The sequence below is a fragment of the Myodes glareolus genome, chromosome 20 (genome assembly GCF_982192425.1).
Source record: "Myodes glareolus chromosome 20, mMyoGla1.1, whole genome shotgun sequence".
Classification (NCBI taxonomy): domain Eukaryota; kingdom Metazoa; phylum Chordata; class Mammalia; order Rodentia; family Cricetidae; genus Myodes; species Myodes glareolus.
The window spans coordinates 22,724,313-22,746,178 of record NC_142045.1 but is presented as its reverse complement, the minus strand read 5'-3'; the positions used below and the strand labels follow the sequence as shown (position 1 = coordinate 22,746,178).

General features: G+C 43.0%; 1 protein-coding gene across 4 annotated transcripts in view; it reads right to left on the bottom strand.

The window, feature by feature from the left end:
• Positions 1–21,866, bottom strand: part of Plch1 (phospholipase C eta 1) — a 194,167-nt gene that overhangs the window by 13,393 nt on the left and 158,908 nt on the right. For all 4 annotated transcript variants that reach the window (XM_048424778.3, XM_048424776.3, XM_048424777.3 and 1 more), the window contains 6 exons: positions 14,032–14,193; positions 12,133–12,204; positions 9,031–9,122; positions 5,056–5,153; positions 913–1,092; positions 709–816 (listed from right to left, as the gene is read on the bottom strand). In XM_048424778.3, coding sequence (XP_048280735.3) covers positions 709–816; positions 913–1,092; positions 5,056–5,153; positions 9,031–9,122; positions 12,133–12,204; positions 14,032–14,193 — 712 coding nt within the window. The remainder of the gene's footprint in view (positions 1–708; positions 817–912; positions 1,093–5,055; positions 5,154–9,030; positions 9,123–12,132; positions 12,205–14,031; positions 14,194–21,866) is intronic.

Below are 21,866 nucleotides of genomic sequence, written 5' to 3'. Positions count from 1 at the left end.
CCCAGACATAGAGGAAGCAAGGATGAGAATGCCTCACTGATAAAAGGTACAAAGCCATGTGGCTAATACAGACAAGAATTATGGGTTAATGTAAGATATAAGAGTTAATAAGAAGCCTGAGCTATGAGGCCAACCAGTTTATAATTAATGTAGGCCTCTGTGTGTTTCTTTGGAACTGAATGGCTTCAGGATGGGGGTGGGGTGGGGGGCATAAATCTCTGTCAACACTGCCATAGCTGTGTTTTCATTAAACTCTGTTTCCAAAAGCCGGAGGATGGGACACTTCAAAGCAATGTCAATGGGGCAACCATGACACGGATGAACACTCTAAACTAAATGCCTGTAGCATCACAACAAGGCCAGTTAGGTCAGAATCCGATAATTTTCTAAGCTGTTTCGGGTCTAGAACAAATACAAGGAATGGAAAGAGAATCTGAAATTAAGAGAAGAACGGAAACTCTACTGTCTAACTTTTCCAAATCCAGTTCAGTGAGTGGCATGCTTGCCACAAAGCCTGAAGACCTGAGTCCTAAGACCCTGGCACCCACTATGGTGGAAGAAGAGAACAGACTCCATGAAGTAGCCCTCTGACCTCTACTCATATACATACAAACACACATGCCCACATTATTAATAATAATGAATTTAAACAATTTAAATAGCAGGGCATCACCTGCACTCAGACATGGCTAGGAAACTGGCACTTACCTTTGCACATTTGCTGAGGCTTGAGAATGTAGCCACAGTTGCCATTTGCCTTGAATTTTGCCCGATTTAGCTGCATCATCCGTCCTTCCGACTGGTAGTTCAGAGCCACTGTGAACATTGGAAGTTTGAGAGGATTAGAAACAACGTCCAGTTAGCAAGGTAGAGAGAGAAAGCAGAGGACCACCGCTCTCGGGCCATACAGACCTAGCTGGCAGCCTGCATTCCAATAGGGCAGAGGGTTGAAGTTACTGGAATCGATGCGGTAGGCAGAGGGATAAATCCTTGTGAGCTGTTTTTGGTTGTAGACCATGAATTGCTCTGACTTCTGCTGGACCACTTGATGTGCTCTTGTTTCACTGAAGGACAACACATTCCCTGTGGTTCCTAGTAGTCAAAGATACAGGACACATGACCAATGTGCCAAAGCCAACACTCTCATAAAAGGCTGGATAATGCCAGAGCCCATACACGGCCAGCAGCAGAAGTGGATCCAGCCTGTTAAATGAAAGACGTTAGACATAGCAAATCCAAGGATGTTTCACAAATAAAAGGTTCACCCCAGAACCAGAATGGGTTCAGAGGGGCTCACCTACTCTGTGGCAAGTTATATGTAGAATAGCAGAAAGGAAGAGTCAGAGACACTCTGGTTGGTGGCGGCTCATGTGTACTATCTGAACTCTTCTCAGAATGGGAGCCACTGTACCTGACTGAGATTCAGCTGCTGATCAGAACAAGAAGTTAAAGTATCTTTACCCATCATTTTAGGCACAGTTTGTTAGAAACACAAAAATGTTAGATAAAACATAAACAGGTATGAATAAAGTTATAGACCAAACTTGCCACTTAAGAAGCCGCAGTGTAAGCAACTCTTGACCAAAAAAGACCCTGAGATTCCTTTCATTGTTGTCAATGCAAGGCTGAATAAGAACTTCATTTGCTAAGGCATCCCATTGTGGGCTCCCATATTCTCCCAGAATTCAGTTGTTTCATTGATTCACATCTGGTCAGCAGGAAGAGGCAGGAGGAAAAATTATTTTGTAGTACACGACACAACAAGATCTTTGGCACAGACATGGGTGACAACAACGAATGAATCAAACTGCATCCACAACTTAGTCCTGACACCAGGAAGACAAACACTGATGATGCTCATTAAAAATTCTCATGTAGGGCAGGGGAGACAGCTCGGGGTTTCTGCACTTGCCATGAAACTGTGAGGACCAGAGTTCAGATCCACAGAACTCATGTCGATGCCCAGCGGGCGTGGTGGTCTGCCTGTAATTCCACCTTGGGGAGATGGAGACAAGGGAGCCCCACAGTATGCTACCTTGCAAGACTAGCCACATTGCTGGGTCCTGGGTTAGACTGGGAGACACCACCCCATTGGATAAGGTGGGAGAACAATGGAAAATGCTTTTTAACATAAGCCTCAGGCCTCTACATCCTTGGGACCCCATATGCATGCTTACCCCCACATGTGTGCTATACACATACAAACAAGCACATACATACAATAATAGCAACACATGCGCCTGAAAATGTAAAGGGTAAGAAGCACATGTGAAATACATGTACTAGTGGACAATATTCATAGTCCAAGAAAATGAAGGAAAAATGCCACTGTGAAAAAAGAAAACTTGAGTTTGGAGGGTGATTTGATTGCTCATGGAGTCGGTCAAAACCTGCTTGGTGAAAGGCGAGAGAGAGACAGTCCCCATGCAGTAGGCATGTAATGCCAGCAACTCAGGAGACCAAGAGGAAGATTCCAAGTTTAAAGGTTGTCTGCACTGTGAGTGACTTCATTGTTATATAGACAGCGCAGACACTGTCCTAAAATCAGCATAAGGAAAGATGTCTGGACATAATCCAGTAGTAGAGTACTTAACCAAACAGATACAATGCCCTATGCCCAATCTCCAACAATACTAAGTGAAGAGTATTAAATATAGTAGCAAATACTATACAAAAATATTTAAATATATATATACAACAATAATAGCAGTAAAAAATTTTAAAGTAATGTTTCAGAAACAAGGAAGATTGTCCACCCAGCCAGGCTTATGAAGCAGAAAAATGGGGAGCGCTCAACATATTGGTGCCTGCACTTGGATTTCTACCTGGACAACAAAATTTTGTTAATCTAGAATCTATAGATTTTAGGGTCATGTGGAATAAGACTTCAAAGATGGAACATTGCCCATTTTGTCCCTATCCATCTCTTGACCCATCTCCACAATGCCATAGCTGTTATACACATTCACCAAACCTCATACCTGGGAACCAAAGGTTTACTCGTATGTCTACCGGACCTGCTGAAAAAGGCCAGCGGGAAGGAAGAGGAGGCTTGCCTAGAGTCTCACTCTCGCTCAGAGTCTAACGCTGAAGTTAGAAGTCAGTGTTTAAATCCATGGGGACAAAGAATGGGACAGAGGCGGCTGTGCTCAGACCATGTCTGTCTGGCTTGCTTGTTGGCAATGCGGTCTATCAGGGTACCTGTTGTCCTGGGGGCTACACTCCCTTGGGTGTTAAAAGCTGACTCCATGACATTTCATAGCTAGGACTTGAACTAGTCAGAGCTCAGGAGGAAGAGATGGGAGGACTATAGCTTTTAACCTAGTGATTTCTCTAGCATGGGCCCTTTCCCTGAAAATAATTATTAATATATATTGTTGACAGAATACATGGGCCAAGTTTATGCGTCTCAACAAAACTAAAATTGAATGTAAGGGCAGGTTCTGATGGAGAATGTTTTGAACAGAGCAGGGGAAGATATACTTATTGACAAACCCAGTCATATGGAGCATCACTGTATTCAATATCTGAGTTATTTCTTCTGATTCTCCACATAAACAGGCACACCCGGTATCATTAACTTGACCTTGCTTACTAAGCTCACATCAATTAGTATTTTAATGAAATTGAACTGTTTTGCATAAAGATAAGACACCTACTCATTATGTACTGTTCATTTTTAAAAAACTTAAAGACAAACCACGTGAAATTTACAAGATAAATAATACTCAAGATTATTTCCCCAATGCTACGAGGCTTGTGATTTCCAAAGGTATTATCAGTCAACATTTTCATTCTGTAAATCAGCGATACCTTCAACTCCATCCAGTCAATCCCTGGGTTAATCCAGGAGTCATGGGCAGTCAGTATAAGAAAGTATTACTTGCAAGTTGAGAGTCTTAAGGTTTCTCTTTCCTCACAGATGGTGTTCATCTAAATTTCGTATAACTGCCATTGTTTCAAGAAGAAATCCAAACCCAGAAAAGTCATCTTTTCATGGTTTTAAAAAAAAGTACTTGTGGATTATGGCTAAGAAAAAAAGAACCAAGGGAAGAGCCCAAAGCCTGTGAGGACAACAGCATTGTCCCACAAAGCTGTCCTTGCGCTGCGACCACTGCGAAAATGGACATTATGATTTCCATTTTCCTCCCCTAAAATAAAAGTGGATTGAAGCACCGCTGGACTATTGGACCTCCATAAACATCTGGAGACAGAATGAAATAGGAGACAAGGAGGGAAAGAACAGTCTCAAAGTCTGGAGTCTCAAAGATGAGGATGGCTGTCCCCGGTCCCTCTCGGCTTGGTACAAATGATAGCAATGAGGTCTGGAGAGATGTCTGAGCTAGAGAGATGGCTCTGAGTTAACAGCACTTGCTGAGGACCTTGGTTGGGTCCCCAGCAGCCACACGGTGCCTAAAAGTCATCTGACACTCCAGTTCCAGGGGACCTAACTCCCACTTTTGGCCTCCACAGGCACCAAGCACACACGTGGTACACATATATACACATAGGCAGGACACGCGTACACACAATAAATAAAACCCCCTTTTGAAAAGAATGCGAACCAGTGACACTGAGCTGTGTCCACTCCTTTTCTTAAAACTTCAGTCAGTGAAATAAACTACTTTAGTCAAAGCCAAATGTTTAATGAGAAAATGGGTTTTCTCCAGGATATTGTTGTAGCTAATTAATCCTCTCCTCCTGGTCATTCACATTCAAAATGGCCATCTGTGACCTGGTCATGAAAGTAGGCCAGGTCTCCACAGTTTGAGTCCTGAAGTGAGACCTGACTCTGAAAAGCCTTTGTCATTTCATAATAAGAAAAGACGTCTCCACCCTGTAGGAAACGCCTCTGACCTCGAGGCAATCAGGCACCTACAAATAATCAACACAGCCCCACATGTGAGCTCGGAATCACGTTAGCTGTCATTTTCCTGACAAATGAGATGCCGTACAGTCCCAGACATGGGTGGGAATGATCCGATCAATGGAAACATTAACTAGCAATGGCAAAGTCAAGAGCGTTGACAAGAACGAGAGACTCTTGGGCCTTACCGTCATCCACAATATCCTGGGCTGCCACGGAGTTTGTGTACACCACCAGGTCCGAGAGCTCTCTGCAGAGTTTCATGGTTCTCCTTCGGCGGCCCAGCCTGCAGAGTACACACTCAAATTAATGCTACTCGGACTGGAAGAGCTGAAGGCCTCTGGTTGCATCACCTTCCCTGGGGGTCCGTGGAGCCAGGGCTGGAACCCAGGTCTGACTCCCCTTTCAGCCCTTCTCCTATGTCTAAACCACCCCACAACTTTCGTTTTATTCAGTCTCTGCAGGGAATCTGCCTTTCTTGTGGTTCCACAGCTGCCCAGCTCGGGAATAATCCCAGAAAACAGAGTTAGACTAAATAGGTATAGAAACACGTAGACCACAAACCCCAAATACCTACAAAGAAATGAGCCAAAAAATTTCACGGTGATTTTTCTTTAGAAATATAATTACAAGTATTTAAGATAGTCTTTCAGTGACTATACATTGTGTTGTGAGGAAGTTAGGTTTCCTGGGCACCTTCTAAGTTTTCTTACTACGATATTCGTATAATCTTGATTATATCATTACATATTCCACCACCCCTCTTTATCACAGTAAAATCTCCACATGCCATCTAATTGCTGGTACACACACATGCACACACATTTCTCCTCTAGAGAAAATTTCACATCAGACATTCAATGCTCATCACCACCACTCAAATGGCCAGTAAGCACACAAGATAATGCTCAGCCTTATCGGTCAACAGCAAAGCGCAAATGCACGAGAAGGCACCACGTCTCTTCTACTAGGACTGCTATCGCTGAGAAGGTGGGTGAGTGGCGATAAGAGGAAACTCACGCACAACCTGAGAATATAAACGGTGCCGTTCCCATGGGGAATGGTTGGCAGTTGGTCAAGTGCCAGAGTTACATCGTTACCTTGCGTTTCTACATTGATGTAAAACCCCCGCCTGTGCATATGCATGGCAATACTTTTTAACAACCAATGAAGAGAAAGCTACCAAAACTTTCTCCAACGACTGAAAGAATACATAAAATGTAGGATATTCATATAGTGGGTAGTGAAGCCACAAAATTGAATAGCGCATCCACACGCCACAATGTGAATGAATCCTGAAAACACAAAATTGAATGAAAGAAGCCAGGAATTTTTAAAAGGTCAAATGTTGTCAAGTAAAAAGTCTACCCAGAGACAGAAAGGAGAGGAGGGTAGAGAGATTGATGAGGGGTAGAGATTTTTTCTTGGGATGATGAAAAGGTTTGAGAACTAGATATTAAAGATAAAAAACTGAACGAATCAGTGTGAGATCATGCTTAAAATTCACAAGTAAAACTTCCGAGACAGTTCGTGGCACAAAGACATTCTACATAAAGGTAGCTCCTTATATTTTTCATACCAGTAGTGAATTGGTTTAGTGAAGTCCCTGGGCGACCCAAGTCCCAGTGCTCAGGCGCTCAGAGGTATGAGGGGCAAATCTCTAACTGATTCAAGAGCAGCATGTAACCTTATTACAGCATGTAATACCTGTAATGACATCTTGTTTGCATGAACTAATGTGTCTTTTTAAACGCTGTCCCTTCCCTGGCTACGCACCAGACACTTTGATTTAGAAATAGTTAGTAAGGGTCTTCTGAAAGGTGTCCCCATCTCTCTTGTATCTTTTAGTGTAACTAATATTCAATTTTTCTGCACTTTTCTCTTCCCTCACTAACGAGCATTTGATGCATATGCATCCCATTAGGGCTTGACTAGAAAGGCTATCTGAACACTAATGGAAAATTCCTATAAGGCCTCTATGGCTTTCATTTCAATGTTTAGTAAAGAGACAAAGTTGTGAGTGTGTGTGTGTGCATGTGTGTGTGCGTGTGTGTTTGCGTGTCCCCACCCACACCTATCTATCTACCTACCCACAATATGATTTATATTTCTTTGTGACTCAGGAAGTCCTGATCACAGCATGGGTCTGTTCCATTCCATAGCCCATTTTGTTATGTGTTACATATTAATGCTCAGTTTTGCTTTAGTTCTCTGAATATTCTAGATTTTAATCTTCTGTCACATGTAGAGCTGGCAAAACTTTCCTCCAGACTCTGTTGCTGGAGACACCATACACTCTGCCTGCAGAACATGGAGAGAGCTAGATCAAACTGATCGGAAGCTGCTTTCTTGTTCACTAGCTTCCATGGTGCTAGTAAGTGTTCTGCAGGCCACTGCGGGCGAGAAGTCAGTATCTTACCCAGCTAAGGACGATGCAGCAGGCAAGACATGCTCACTGGTGCAATAGTGGCATCACGATGTGGGGTAACCAACAGCACCAGCTGCTTTCTGAGTCGCTTTGAGGACTGTTCCACGGAAAGGAATGGATCCGGTACTATAAATGTGGGTGAAAAGCCTGTAGCTGAGGAGTGGGAAACCTTACAGGGAAACCTACTACCACTGTTTTGCTAACAGGACAAATAGCCAAACTGCTATCTAAGTAGTCACATTTGTAACCATGGACTACTACTTTTCCCAGCCTTGAGCAGAGAAACTTCTCTTTGCAGCAAGCAGCATTCAATGGAAAGACTTGTAACTGGCCCAAAGTGCTGAGAATTAGTGACTGTTGAGTGTTCTGCTCTACAAGGAGCATCTCCACCATGCCCTCCAAGGCCCAGGGAACAACATGGAAAGTGGAAAGGAAAGGATTCAAGAATCAGAGGATGAGGAGGAGGGCTGGGAAGCACTGTGTTCTGGCTATGAGGTGGCCATTGCCATTCTGAACACACAGCAGCTGTGGATAACAGGATGAGACCTACACAAGACCTTCAACATTCCACCAGGGATGGGGGAGGGGACCATGAGGTTCTTCCACTCTCTGAGGAGCAAATGGTAGTTAAATGGTTCTGAAAGTAGGGAGTATCACTTTGTTCAGTGGTTTAGCTACTGATTAGTGCCCCAAGCTTCAGCAAGTAACCCCATACTCATCCTTATTTCACTAACCTGGTATTAGTGGGAAGACCTTCTGTATATGTGTTGCTTTTATTTGATAATGAATAAAGAACTGTTTCGGTCTGTGAAAGGGTAGAATATAGCTAGGCAGGGAAAACTAAACTGAATGCTGGGAAAAAGAAGGAGGAGTCGAGGAGATGCCATGTAGCTGCCAGAGGGGAAGACTCAAGCAACCAGCTGGAACCTTGTAAGTAGGCCATGAGCCTCGTGGTAAAATATAAAAGAATGGAAATGGGTTAATTCTAGATGTAAGAGTAGCTAGCAATATAATACAATTAAGCTAGTGACCAAACAGTATTACAATTAATACAGATTTCTGTGTGATTATTTCAGGAGTCTGGGTGGCCAAGAAAAACAAGCAGCTTCCTACAACACTAACCCTAATTCATCTCAGTGGGTCCAGAACATAGCTATGAAGGGAGAAGAAGGAGGCCATGTTGGGAAGACGTAAGTGAGCAGGAGCAGGAAAGGAACAAGAGAGGGTAATAATGGGCAGATACGAATACATTGTATATGTGCAAAGTTGTCAAAAATAATAAAATAGGAGCTAATAGTTTTGAGCATTTCTTTATTGGGGTTGGGACCTACTGTGCTAATATGCAATTCCTTTAATCCTTTCCTGACCCTACAAGATGGAAATATCACCTTGCTCAGTATTAACGGTGGCTGGTGGACAAGTAATACCTGTTGTCTGGCTCCAGCTACGGGCTTATCCCGTCCTTCCAGCCCTCTGCAAGTCTGACATCCACATAGCCCTCCCCTTCTCTGAAGACACCTTTCATCTGAAAACTCCTGCCACTAGCCTGTGTTCAGCACCTCACTGACGCCGAGATCCCTCCATACAGTATCTCTACCTTGGTCTTCACATTTCACTCCAGGACCTCACCTTGTGATCCCTCCCAGTCTCCAGACACGCACAACTAAAACAGCTAGGATCACAGGATGGAGAGGCCGTGGGAGTCATAGCAACAGGCACGAAGAGGCTTTCTTACCTGTACAGCTGGCCTCCCTCCTTGCCAGGATTCTGAAATGTGTCTTCCTCGTCGTCGGTACTATAGGACTTAGAACGTGACTTTGTAGTTTTCTGTTGGAAGAGTCATAGTAAATTTATTAACTCACCACTTTAGGCACATTCACAAAATACAGAGATTGGACTAGATTTTCACATGCACACACACACACGCATATGCACAGGTGTCTGCGCATGTGTGAGCATGCATAGAAAAAAACAATCAATAACAATCATTATGTTACACTAGCAATGCAAAACCTAGAGTTTCATGCCTAAAATAAGCCACAGAAAACTGACATCTTAGAAAAATTATATTAGGTGTGTACTTTGAAGGTGTTCACAAGAGAAAGACAAAATTAAAGTATCTGTTTAAATAATTATAAGGGAAAATGTCCTTTTATATAGAAGCTTACTATTGATAAGCAATAAAAGGCATATTTGGTTTTTAAAAACAGAATGACTGCCATTCTACCTTCAATCAACTTATTCTCAAATAGTTACTATGCAAATCAAACTGCTCTTTTGAGTTGATAGGCCATTTTACATTCTAGAAGTAAAATAAAAATTGCTATTCATAGCACATGAGCTTAAAGTCTCCAAAATTAATCTAGCAACTTCTGGACAGATTTTTTTTTTTTTTGATTGCAGGGGAGTTCATTCTCACACTGGAGACTGCTCCTTATTTAAGCAGTACAAAACCCAACAAAACAAATGATGGAGCCCCCAGTCATTGCAGAAAACCTTGAGAGCAAACATACAGCTCCCACCAAGGTTAGCCGTCTAGACAGTATACTTTGGACATCCAGGAACATGACCCCAGAAATGAACACTATCCCCAAGTCATTACAGGGTCACATCAACTTCCAGATTTTCTCAGTCCCCAAAACTGAAGACCAGATACAAGATACCCACTGTTCTGATAGTGAGGAGCGACTTTGAACCTTCGCAGGAATTGCTTTCATCCTGAGAACTTCAGACATGGAAACCCTACTGTTCAAACTTCCATTCTAGGTTAGATTTTCACCAAGCGGGTAAAGCCGCAAGTCCCATCAGGCTTCCTGGCATACCTTAAACGTATTGTGTAAATACAACCATTCTACAGGGTTATTATTATTATTATTTCAATGATTAAATGAGAGACATACAAAGCCATCTTGTAATCCATTGACTTTAACTTTCTACGTAAATTATTACTGGAACTTACTAAAATGATTCATAAACAACCTCACGGACAGCCTACTCTTATCACCAGATGTGTGAAAACATTCCCTCTTTGGTAGCCGAAATTCTTCTGAAATATTCTCCTCAGAAGATACATTTTTATTATAAGATAGAAAAAGACGTTAAGAGGTTAATAACTAAAGGCAATGTTTTGGCACACATCTGTAATCCAAGCTCTTGAGAAGTGGAGGCAGGAGTTCAGTGGGAATATAAGGCCAGCTTGGGCTACACAGCAAGATGCTTCCTCAAAAGCAAAACAAAGCAAAGTATGATTAATGATGATAATTTTTCTGACACAGTTTTGGTACATGATATATATATATAAAGTTATAGCAATCACACCAAGAATCTATTTTATTCACACATGTTTTGTAAGTTTAAGATCTTCAGAGATTAGCCCCCAGTGGCTTCACACCTGCCCATTATGCAAATGAATCACGGCTTGCTTAATCACTCTTTAGACTTAACAGTTGGGTATTTTTTTATGGCTGTAACTAATGTCCCTAAATTATCCTATTTATGGACATGACATTCCAGACATATCATCCCTTACAATAGTAGAAAAGGCCTCACCGAAACCCTCAGATAGTGTTACGCTCATCACCTAATAACCAATTTCCTGTATTAATTTTTAAAATTACATTTAGTTTATGTGTGCATGTGTGTGTGTGTATGCACATCCACACATGCATACCACAGTGCACAAGTGGATGTCAGAGGACAAACTGTCAGAGCAACCTGAACTTTTTCCACCAGGTAGGTCATGAGAAACCCAGGTCAGCAGGCTTGAGACCACACACTGGATCTGCTGAGCCATCTCACTTACCCAATGACCGAAATCCTATATAAAATTTTCACCTCTTGAGGTAGCACATACATCTGCACAAGTGCACAGTTTTATGTGTACCAAATGATGCTTTCCACAAACTGAAAGCACTCCAATGAGGAAGTAGAATCCTTTCTTGAATCCTCCACATCCTCCCACGTGGTCCTTACTTTCCCCTCAAAGGTAACAACTGCCCTTAATAACCACCCAGATTTCTACCCTATAGCATTTTTACAGGATTTTAAATTTCACATAAAGATATTCTCACTGCATGCACTCCAAGTCTTACTTCTTTAGTTCAGATCAGGTTTGAAAGATCATATCATAGCACATAGGTATAACTGTGTTCTTTCTGTGGCTGTTCAACAGTCCAGATGTGAACTTGCCACATTTTAGTTGGTTCTATAGTTAAGGAGCATTTGGGCTGTTCACTACTTGTCCCATTGCAAATACCACTATTAAACTGTTGTTTCTGTCCTGGTCATAACAGGACATGGACATTAACATGGAGCTGCTAAAAGGTGAGATGGTCACTCTGTGCCACCATGGTTTCTGTACCTCGGCAGAGGGAGTACATGTTGTTCAGCACTGAAACACTTGGTCTCTGTGCTCTTTTCATGCAATTTTCCCTTCCAGATAACTCCAAAGGTGAGCCTCAGTTCCCTGCCAAGTGCCTCTTTTCCATGCTATCTGCTTTTGTAATAGGCGCATTTAAACTTTTCGTTGGTTTTGTTTTTTGGAAATTCGAACTGCCTGTCTTCTCACCTGTAGAAATGATTCAAGTATATAGAATATGAGTCCATTGTTGGATATGTGTATTTAAAAAACTTCCAAAATGCAACTCGATTCTTGATCAAATTAACAGCGGTTCTAAATTTCAAAGTTGTTTAAATTTTGAACTTTTCTCTTTCAGAAGTTCTTTTGACAAAACCTTCAGCCATCCAAAGATTATTGCAATACAGTGTTATCCTGCTACTTATAGAATCTTTAAATTAACAGAATACCACACGTTCACCACCATCACTATGTACGTACCTTGTGTTTCCCAAAGTTGCTCATCAGCGATCGCCCATGGGACTTTTTTCCACCTTCCTTCACATCCAGGTTCTGCGTAAATAAAAAGCATAGTGTAGGGTTTTTTTTTTTTCCTGCTTAACTCTGGCAGGTGCCGTAGGGACCTTCTCTTTCTCTGGTTCATTTCTTCCTACTTCACACCTCTGATATCCCAAATGTGACTGTGTCTGTCTGATGCAAGAAAGGGGACACCATCAGGGATGCCAGAATAGAGCATCAGTCCATGGCTTCCATACCTATTCACCTTGTAACTAAGACCAGGAAGAGGTGCTCTGAACGTCCCAAGTGGAGACAAGCATTTCTGGTTAAGAGGCGTTTTAATTTTGGAAAATAGCCACTTAACACTATCTGAGGGTTTTGGTGAGACCTTTTCTACTACTGTAAGTGATTCTCTATCTGGAATTTCATGTCCATAAATAGGAAAATTTAGGGACATTAGTGACAGCGACAAGAAAAATAAACCAACTGTTCAGTCTAAAGAGTGATTAAGTGAGCCATGGTTCACTTGCATAGTGGGCAGGTGTGAAGCTGCTGGGCTAATCTCTGAAGATCTTAAACATACAAAACATGAAACAAAGTAGATTCTAGGTGTGATAGCCATAGTCTCGTGTATAACATGTGTCAAAACTGTGTCAGAAAAATTATCATCATTAATCATTCTTTGTTTTGTTTTTGAGGTAGCATTTTGCTGTGTAGCCCAAGTTGCTGAGTACAGAAAATGCTCACAATGAACACTGTTGTTTGGGATTTTAAAGTATTATAAATAAAAGCCAGTCATATCACTTTCATTCATTTAAAGAAATCGCTGTGATGCATATCTGTGCGTTGAAAGCATTGCCCTAGTGGCCAAGCACCAGGGAGTGGAATTTGAGCCTCTGAAGACTCCTCATGTGGGTTCATTTTCCAGGCAGAGATGGTGAGCAAGTCTCCTCCCGTGTTAGTCCACATGGGGGCAGAAATGTCCCCTGTTGAAAGGGTTGTTGTCCCTGAAATTCATTGTGGGGAGACCTGCAGACCCCACCCACCAAGGACTCCAGTTAAACAGAGCAACTCACCAATAGAACAAAGCTAAGTAAGCAAGCGCCTTAAAATAAAGAAGATGCAAGAAGTGTCTGCTAAAGCCATAGACAGATAATATTAAAAGTAATTCATGGAAGAGATGGCAAGGAAGAACCCAGGAGATGACTGGTATAAAAACCCACCCAAAAATTGGTGAGGGGTAAGAACCAGGGGCTTATGGGGGGATGTTGACTCACCCTTGACTACTTTATGTGTGTACATTGCCTATGAAGACCTAGTAATCCTGACCACTAACTGCTCAAAGCGTATGGATTAGGAAGGTAGCTACATTGGACATTGGTCATAGAATTGAAACTACTTTATCCAAGCGAGGAGAAACAGTACTATCACCAAAGCCATGGCCCTTCTCTTGGTCTCCATTTTCTCAATCTGATAAACAGGAGAATAGTGAGCCAGTTAACCTGTGAGCTCTTTGGTACTTCTAAGAGCCCATTAGTTGGTAGGAGGACCATGTCACTTATTGTCCCAACTAAGATGATTTAAAAGAGAAACTGGGCATATTTAACTGGACACCAGGTCGACAACACACAGCAGAGCTGTCTTGGGCAATCTGAGATCAAAGTCACTGACCTGAGTTGGTACTTTCTGTGCGCAGGACAATGCTAAGTGTGTGGCACACATCCTCACTTATTCTGTACAAGGATTTCGTTGCTCAAACTTTACAAGGATAGACAGAGACGTTCGAGGAGCATTTCACAAAAGAAAGGTGCTTAGAAACCGAAGAGGAGGGTCCATTGTTTTTCCCTTGGCGAGGGGAGAGTTCAAGAGGAAACTGTTTACCTGCTTCAGGTGAGTGTTTAGGCCTTCATGCGTGGCCTTGAGTAGAGCCCTCACTGTGAAACTGTCAGGATCTTCTTTGTCTCGAATTTGAGACTCCCTCAGCAATGATTCCAGTTTTTTCCGTATGAAAGATTCGACCTGGTGCTCAGTGGTCCCATTACTCTGCAAAAAAGAAAAAAAAATCAACTAATATAAACAAGCCCCCGAGAAACAGATTTCTGTAGAAGATGCCTTTTGCCCAAGACAACACTGACACTGAGTTTATAATCGCATTATCTCTCGGTCACCTATAAGAAATTAAGATGCCCGTTGAACAATTTTGATCCCCCTCACCAAAAAATTCCCCAAAGTGCCTGTTTATCAGAAATCCCCATCTCGGTCAGCTGCCCTTCACTGGCTGCACGTGTGTTCGGCACAGTTCACACAAAGTCTTATTCTACTTCGTTTCAATGATGTGGATTCTGAGGCCTTGGGAAGTTAAGCAAATTGCTGAAGGTTTACAGAGGTAGCCAGTAAGTGAGGAAAGATTTTAAGCAGGTCCCTCTTGATACTCCAAGCTTTCCCCAGAGGGCAAGCCAGGGGAACCTTCAGAAGATGAAGCTTTCTAAACCTACATAGTTATGATTGAGCAAAAGTACTATTTTGAAAATGGACTACCTTCACTGAGAGGCAAAAAAATGCTAAGAAAGTTTCCAAGTTGCTGACAATTCTGAGACAAAATTACTTTCTGATTTCCAACGCCTTGACATCATTAGCGGGCCCACAATATTGACTTGGACCATGACCTTTGATTATGATTTTTTTTTGTTTATTAAATTATGAAAGTTTCCATTTCCGCCCCTCCTCCCAACACCCTCCCATTCCTCCCTCCCCCTCCTCCTCCCTCTCCATCCCTAAGAGCAGTCAGGGCTTCCAGCCCCCTGGGAAGTCCAAGTTCCTCCCCCCTCCCTCCAGGTCCAGGAAGGTGTGATTATGATTATTTTAAAAATCACAACCAATGTCAAGGCTTTCGGGGAAACAAAGCAATGCCAGTACCTCACATGGAATCTCACACAGGCCCCCGTGTTCTCTCGTAAACCAATGGCCCCAGGCTGTGTGCACTGCCCTCTGCTGTTTAACTGCCTTGGCCTCTCTCTTTGTCCAGATCTGCTCCACAGATCTGGGTTGCCAAAGACCAACCCGCCCCAGGCATGCAGGGAGTGGTACCATTCCACAAGAACAATTCCCACATTATTTATTACTAGGAGGCCCATCTATCCGACCCCTGCTGAATAGATAGCTCTCTAATTCTGAGTGTATTTCAGAAAATACTATAAGAGCAAGGCAAAATAAACATAGGAAATTTAAAAAAAAAAAGAACATCTTTGCCAGGATGGATTGCTACATTTCCCTGTACTTATAAAATCTACATTAATGTATTTAAAATATCCAATTAACAATGCATTTCGCCCATGATAGAATCAGGCTCTGAAGGAGACAGAAAGGGCTAGCACTGGAGTTCAGAAGTGAACAAGCACAACCCGCCAGTCACGGGGATGCTAAGAAGGACACGCCATTCCTCCTGGGTAGCAAAGATGGTGCCGGAGACAAGGTCCGACCAGAGAGCTACTGTGTTCGACAGTGAGGAAGGGAAGGGCTTCCCCGTGGTACCCAGTCCAAACAAAGGATTTAAATGGATCAGTCATGGCCTAGAGCAGGAGGAGTTCAGAGGAAAGGCAAGGACTTTGGGGACTGAAGGGATTTGAAAACAGAAGATGGGGCAGTCAGAATCTGCATAAATAGTACTTTAGGAATAACAGCAGTCCGCGGGCATACACCAAAGCGGGACAGGAGTCTGCAGATGAAAATCCAGGCACAGCGGTTCCCGTGGAAAGCACTAATTAGTACACAGGCAAGGGTGCTGGGGGCATAGATCACAGAGAGTTTAGGGGGAAAAACTCATTTTGATTAAAACAGACTTGTACCGAATCTCTGCCTTATGCTAGGTGACAAGTACTAATAAGAACCAACCCACGGTCACAGTCCTTGGTGCCAGGGGGAACTATTCAAACAAGTCAGTGTGAGTCAGGCCGATGGGGTACCACCGGGGCACAGAAGAGGGCAGGCCACCTGCCTTGGGAATTCAGCTTCTTGGACTGAAGAAATATGAAGCACTATATCTTAAAAGAAAAGACCATCGATTTCCTGTGACCGCTGTCGGAAATGACTCAAATTTAGCAGCTTGAAACAAATTCATTTTCTCATTAGTCTGGGGGACAAAAGTTTGGAGCAAAGTAGGGTCACGGTCCCTTTGGAGCTCTGGGTCCTGGCCTCTCCTCGCTTACAATAGCTCCCTGCATTCCCTGGCTTGTGAGAGCACAGCTCTCTCTACCCGTGTCTTCACATCGTCTTTGCCTATGTGTACCCATCTGCTGGCTTTCTCATCTTCTGAGAACACTTAGCACTGAATTCAAGCCCACCAGAAGCCCAGGACATTCTGCTCTCAAGATCCTTAACAGAAGAGAGTTAGGACTTCGCCCTTAATTGGCTTCAGGATCTAGGAATGGTGTGGCTCGTTTATCTTTTATCCAGACCACTAAAGCCTTGTACGCTATCAGCAGTAAATCGGGTTCACTTTTTCCCACTTGTGTGTTTACTGGAGTAGCACCTTTAATCTCCTTCACCTTTTCCTTTGTATTGACAATTTGGCCAATTGTTGAGCACGGGATGCCTTGCCTTCGGCAGGTCAGTGTCTGCCTCTTTGTCCCTGAGATTCATCCTCTCCAACTTTGATTTAAAGAGAGAGGCACACAACTCTCCCTTTTGCCTGAGCAGCTGGGGGCTATTGTAAGGCCATTGATTAACCTACTTTCAATATTGTTCTGTATCAGGGACTGGCAAAGCCGAAGCATAAAAAAGAAAAAAAAAAAGAGCTGAGAAATGAATGGCAAGTTAGTGAACAGATCAGAATACACATATTAACAGATTGGGTGAGTTTACAGAAGGCCCCTGCCCAAAAAAGAAAAAAAAAAAAAACAATGAGAATACCAACATCAAAAATCAGAGATTGCCATATAGAATGACAATATAATCATAAAGCTTAACATATTGGGGGAACACGAAACTGTGCCCGACACACAATATGAGCACATGTTGTGGAGGAAAAATTGCGCTGATGTGCTTTTTCAGTGCAACACCGCAGCACACGCACAGGCTGAAAACGCAGTACCTGTCAAATGTAGGAAGTCAAAGCTCAAAACAACACGGTGCGCCTGTCTGGCAAGCGCAAGCGTGACTCTGTGCCAGGCCACCTTACAAACAATGGCCTCCAGCAGCACGCTATCCGAACCACTCGACACCCTCTTCGGGACGCACGAGGACCTGTCAAGAACCACTTGTAATGACGCAGACCGAGGAAAGACTCGGAAGCTCATCCGAGCACGGCCCCAGGAATCTGACACCGAGACAAGCCGGAGCACTTCTCCAACAATGCAGCAGCCATTCTTCCACACCGTGGCAGAAAGAGATGAATTTTTGGCGTCTAGTTGATGCTGAGTTGGCTGGCATGCTAAACAACCGCCATTCCTATTATGAAACCTGGAAAATAGTCTGAAATCTCTCTGCAGGAAATTTGAGTATGTTTCGCTTAAGGCCATGAGTGGACCCCACAAAAGAGCTGTAAGATCTCTAACTCCTAGCATATTTGATCAGGTGCTCCTGGGTGTGGAGGGGAGGACTTGCGGAGACGGGAAGAGAAAGCTTGCAAGAGAAAGCTTGCTAGAACCAAAGCCCAGAGTCAAACACAGAGGGCTCCCTACACCACTTCTTTTCCTTGCCCTGGGCCTCACAGGAAGTGGAAGACGATGGAGAGCTGAGCTGTGGGCACATCAGAAGAGCAGGGCTAACGCTACGAAGTCCAGGGTGGTCGGGCTGGTGGAAAAACAAGGGCCTAACACAGAACTTATCATTCCCTTCACATCCTCTGAAAGTGGGGATTTGCCAAAGGAATGAGAGCCCTGCCTGGTGATCTCTTCCTTCCCTTTCTCTGATTTTCATCGCTACAAGATTTGCAGCCACAAAGAACAAAGAAGCCCGCAGCTGAGGTCTCATTCCTGTGTTAGCATTCAGTCCCAGACTCCAACAGCACTCGCTGAAAGACAATTCGGACAGGCGGCTGACCTCAAGACCTATCTGCCACGTGCGGCTGCACTAAGACCTGAGCTGAGAGTCCTGTGTATCTCGTTCTTTTGGTCCCTGGGCCAGAGGGAGGGGGCTGCGGTGGGAAGAGGGGAATCCGTCATTTAACATGGTCAGCAGCGGTTTCTCCCTGATTCGGTTTTCTGAGAGAATGAGTACGATCTAGGAAGCTCTGTCATCCATCTATCAATCAATTAATAAATAAATTACAAACGCATTCTCATCCCCCCCCCACATATTTTTCCTGCAGCACCATTCAAAAAGAAGGCTGCCCCACACCAGTCTAGGAAGGAGCCGGAGACACTAGACACTGGCGTCACCAGAGCAGGGGACAAGACTTTCAGCCAAAACCCGGACCAGTGTCACAATCCCTGGGCTGGGGCAAAGGTGCTAGCAGCCCTGAAAGCTCCTTGCTATACCACTATGGAGCTGAAGTTGAGGGTCTTCCCTTTGAAAATAAAACCAGAAAACAAGATACAGGGCCATCTCTATATCTCCCAATGCCTTTTTTTGCCTGCTTAGTACTGGACTTTGGCAACAGGAAGAAAATACATTAACTGTGCCTTCGATTGCCTTATATAGCTTCAAGCCCGTTTCCTGAAGGCATGGGGTGAAGGGCACCTGCCTTTCAGATGAGTCTGCATTCACTTTGGCTTTCGCTGGCCATAAAACATTCATCTGTTCAAGAATCATATCAGAGTAGAGAGAACTGGAATCTCACACGTCACCTCATCTAGTCCTTGTAACTTGTTGCTAGGATATGACCTGCTGCTCGGCACAAGTCATTTCATCTCAGAGTGGACAGAGGAGCAGCAAGACCCCAGAGCCCCAAGAGGCAGCTCATCCGTTCTAAGAGTGCTGTTATGTTTGAGACTAACGATGCTCACAGGTCTTAAATTGTCTCAAAAGAAAGATGATGAAGTTGCAACGATAGTTGTGGGAAGGGGGAAATGATTAAAATGTTCAGTGAGGGCCAGAATGGATAATGGTGTACAGAATAATGTGGTACAATGGGGTGCACTGGGGCTCAATTGGTGCTGGTAGGCTTGGTGCTTGTGGGATGAGCTTCATGGAAGAGAGAGCTGCTGTTTGTGCCCAATAGACTGGCTAAACACAGACTGAGAGACTTTTAAGCAAAATAACTGAAAAGCTCAACAGAAGGAGAAAAAAAATAACCAATGGAGTTGAAATTCAGGGGTGAGAAGTCTGGGCCGCCCACTGGCACAGGGGGTCCCATAACTGTGAATAACGGTGATCAGGCTGCCTGGAATCAAATCTGCTAGGTTACTGTACTGCAGCTGGGAGGAAATTGTCCCTTACGTCGCTGAGCTGTGTGATTCTTGGGTCACTGAGCACATTGGCTTTACCCCGTGGCTTACATATCATGAACCAGATTTTCTCTGTGGCTGAGGCTACAACGCAATACAAAACAGAAGCTTAGACGAGCCAAGCATAGCAGAAGACATTCATCGCATAAGCAAGAAACGTCAAGGGGTTTGGACAGCAGACGGACTAGGAGAAAGCCTGCAACCTGTTCAGTTGGGTGAACCGTTATACCTGCCCTACTCTTGGCCTTGGGGTTCATTCTGCCTAGAACTTTCTCCCCATATATTAAACTAGCTAATTCTTTTTTCTTCAGATCTTTAGTTAAATGTAACGTTTAAGGAAAGTTTTACGTAGAGATCCTCTCGAAAAATTTAACACACACACACACACACACCACTTTTTCCTTTAGCACATATATCTAACATACATATATTTTACTGATTTGCCTTGTTTCTTATCTGTCTCCTTTCTCTTTCACTAATGCTTAAACCCCAGGAGTCTTCCATCTATTTTATCCACCCCACTGTCATCGAACATCAACAGTGATAGCGCATCTCCTAAAGGAAATGCCCAGTAAAAGCTGGCGACATGCATAAACTATCTTAATAAGCTCATGCAAGTTTATGGTCTGGCGTCCATGAACTGTGATAAAAAGCTTTCTGTTTCTGTATTACACTGATTTAGATATGTCTGATAAACCTAACCATGTACTTTCAACTTACAGCTGAGGTAAAGGGCTTCCTTTATAGAAATGACTTTGTGGGTAACAACCTACACTGCACTAAGTTTTGTAGAAATATGATCAACCATCTTTAAATCAGCTACAATGATAAGATACTTAAACTCCCCGGTGGAGTATAAACTGACTAGTTACAATAAAATACTCACAAATTCTAAATTCTCTTTTCTCAGAGGAATTTAAAAATAGAGAAATAAAGGTTGCATAAAAAACTTTATATATTTCTACTGAAAATGTTGAGTGTGTGTGTGTGTGTGTGTGTGTGTGTGTGTGTGTGTGTGTACATGTGTGTGGTATGCATGACAAGGAAGTCTCTGTAAAGCCTTTTAAATGGGTTGCTCTGTAACTGTACTCAGGTCAAATGAATGGTCATGACTCTCTTTGTGGAGACACATTCTAAAGCACTGATCCATACCAGAACCTAGAAAGAAGCCAGGAGACTGTGGGTATAAGCAGAGAATCCTGGTGCAAATATTACTCTGTTTTCACAGAACTGTGTTTACAGTGAAATTTCATAACCACAGACATTTATAGAAAATAAATAAATTTATAGACATCTATAGAAAAGTAGAAGTTTGTCAATCATGGAGACATAAGCAGCTATTTCAGAAGGATCAGTAAGTTCAAGGCCAGCCTTGGCAACAAAGTGAGGCTGTGTCCCAAGATAAAAAGTCAAAAGAAGGCTAGGGACCTAGCTCGGTGGTAAAGTACTTGACTAGCAAACAATAGGACGTGGATTCAACCGCGAGTACCACCAAGAAGTCTCAACGGGATCAAAGAAAACCTGATACAGCCGATGGGCCTAAGAACTAGATCAGCTTTGCTTGCGTACTAAAATAGATGACTACAATTGTCATGGTAACAGTAGTTGAAGCTACTCCCAGTTTCACAGAACAGCATTCCCCACACAGGTAATATACACAACGTCTGTGTCCTCAGCCAGATGGTGGACTATGCAGCTAGTAACCTAAAGAGCTGTAGGACCTAGAGGCACAAGAAAGGGAACCAGAAAAGATTGGTTTATTAAATAAGACTTAAATTATCCACAATCAGAAGATACCAGTTACAAAGATAACAAATACCTAGAAAAGAATATATTTTTAAAAAACTAATGTAGTTACTATATTTTCAGTTATGAAACTATATAGGTTTTGTGACCTATTAGTAACGGGTATTTAACTAGAAACTACTAAGAGGAAAGGAATGAATTCAGATCACAATTATCGTTCCATTCTAGCTGAATCTTGGCCATTTCCCCTTTTCAAAGCATGTTAAAGCCACGAAAGAAATGTCTATGAAGACTTCAGCTGTCATTAAGTTCTTGTCTCCTTTGAAAATAATGTCAGTTCCGGCTGCCACCTCAGAGGTGAGGCATCAGAGCTACTGTAATTTAGAAGATAGTGTCTTGTTGTAACAACATAATTGTTGAATTCAGGATAATAGTGTATATTAGGAGAGATTATACAAAATGTATCTGGGGACAGAATAATGGTTCTGATGTCCAGGAAGTACCACTTTTCTGTGGAAATGAAACTATACAGCAAAGCCTGCACTGCTTTGGGCTTATCCTGTGGCACCAGAAATCATGTGACTA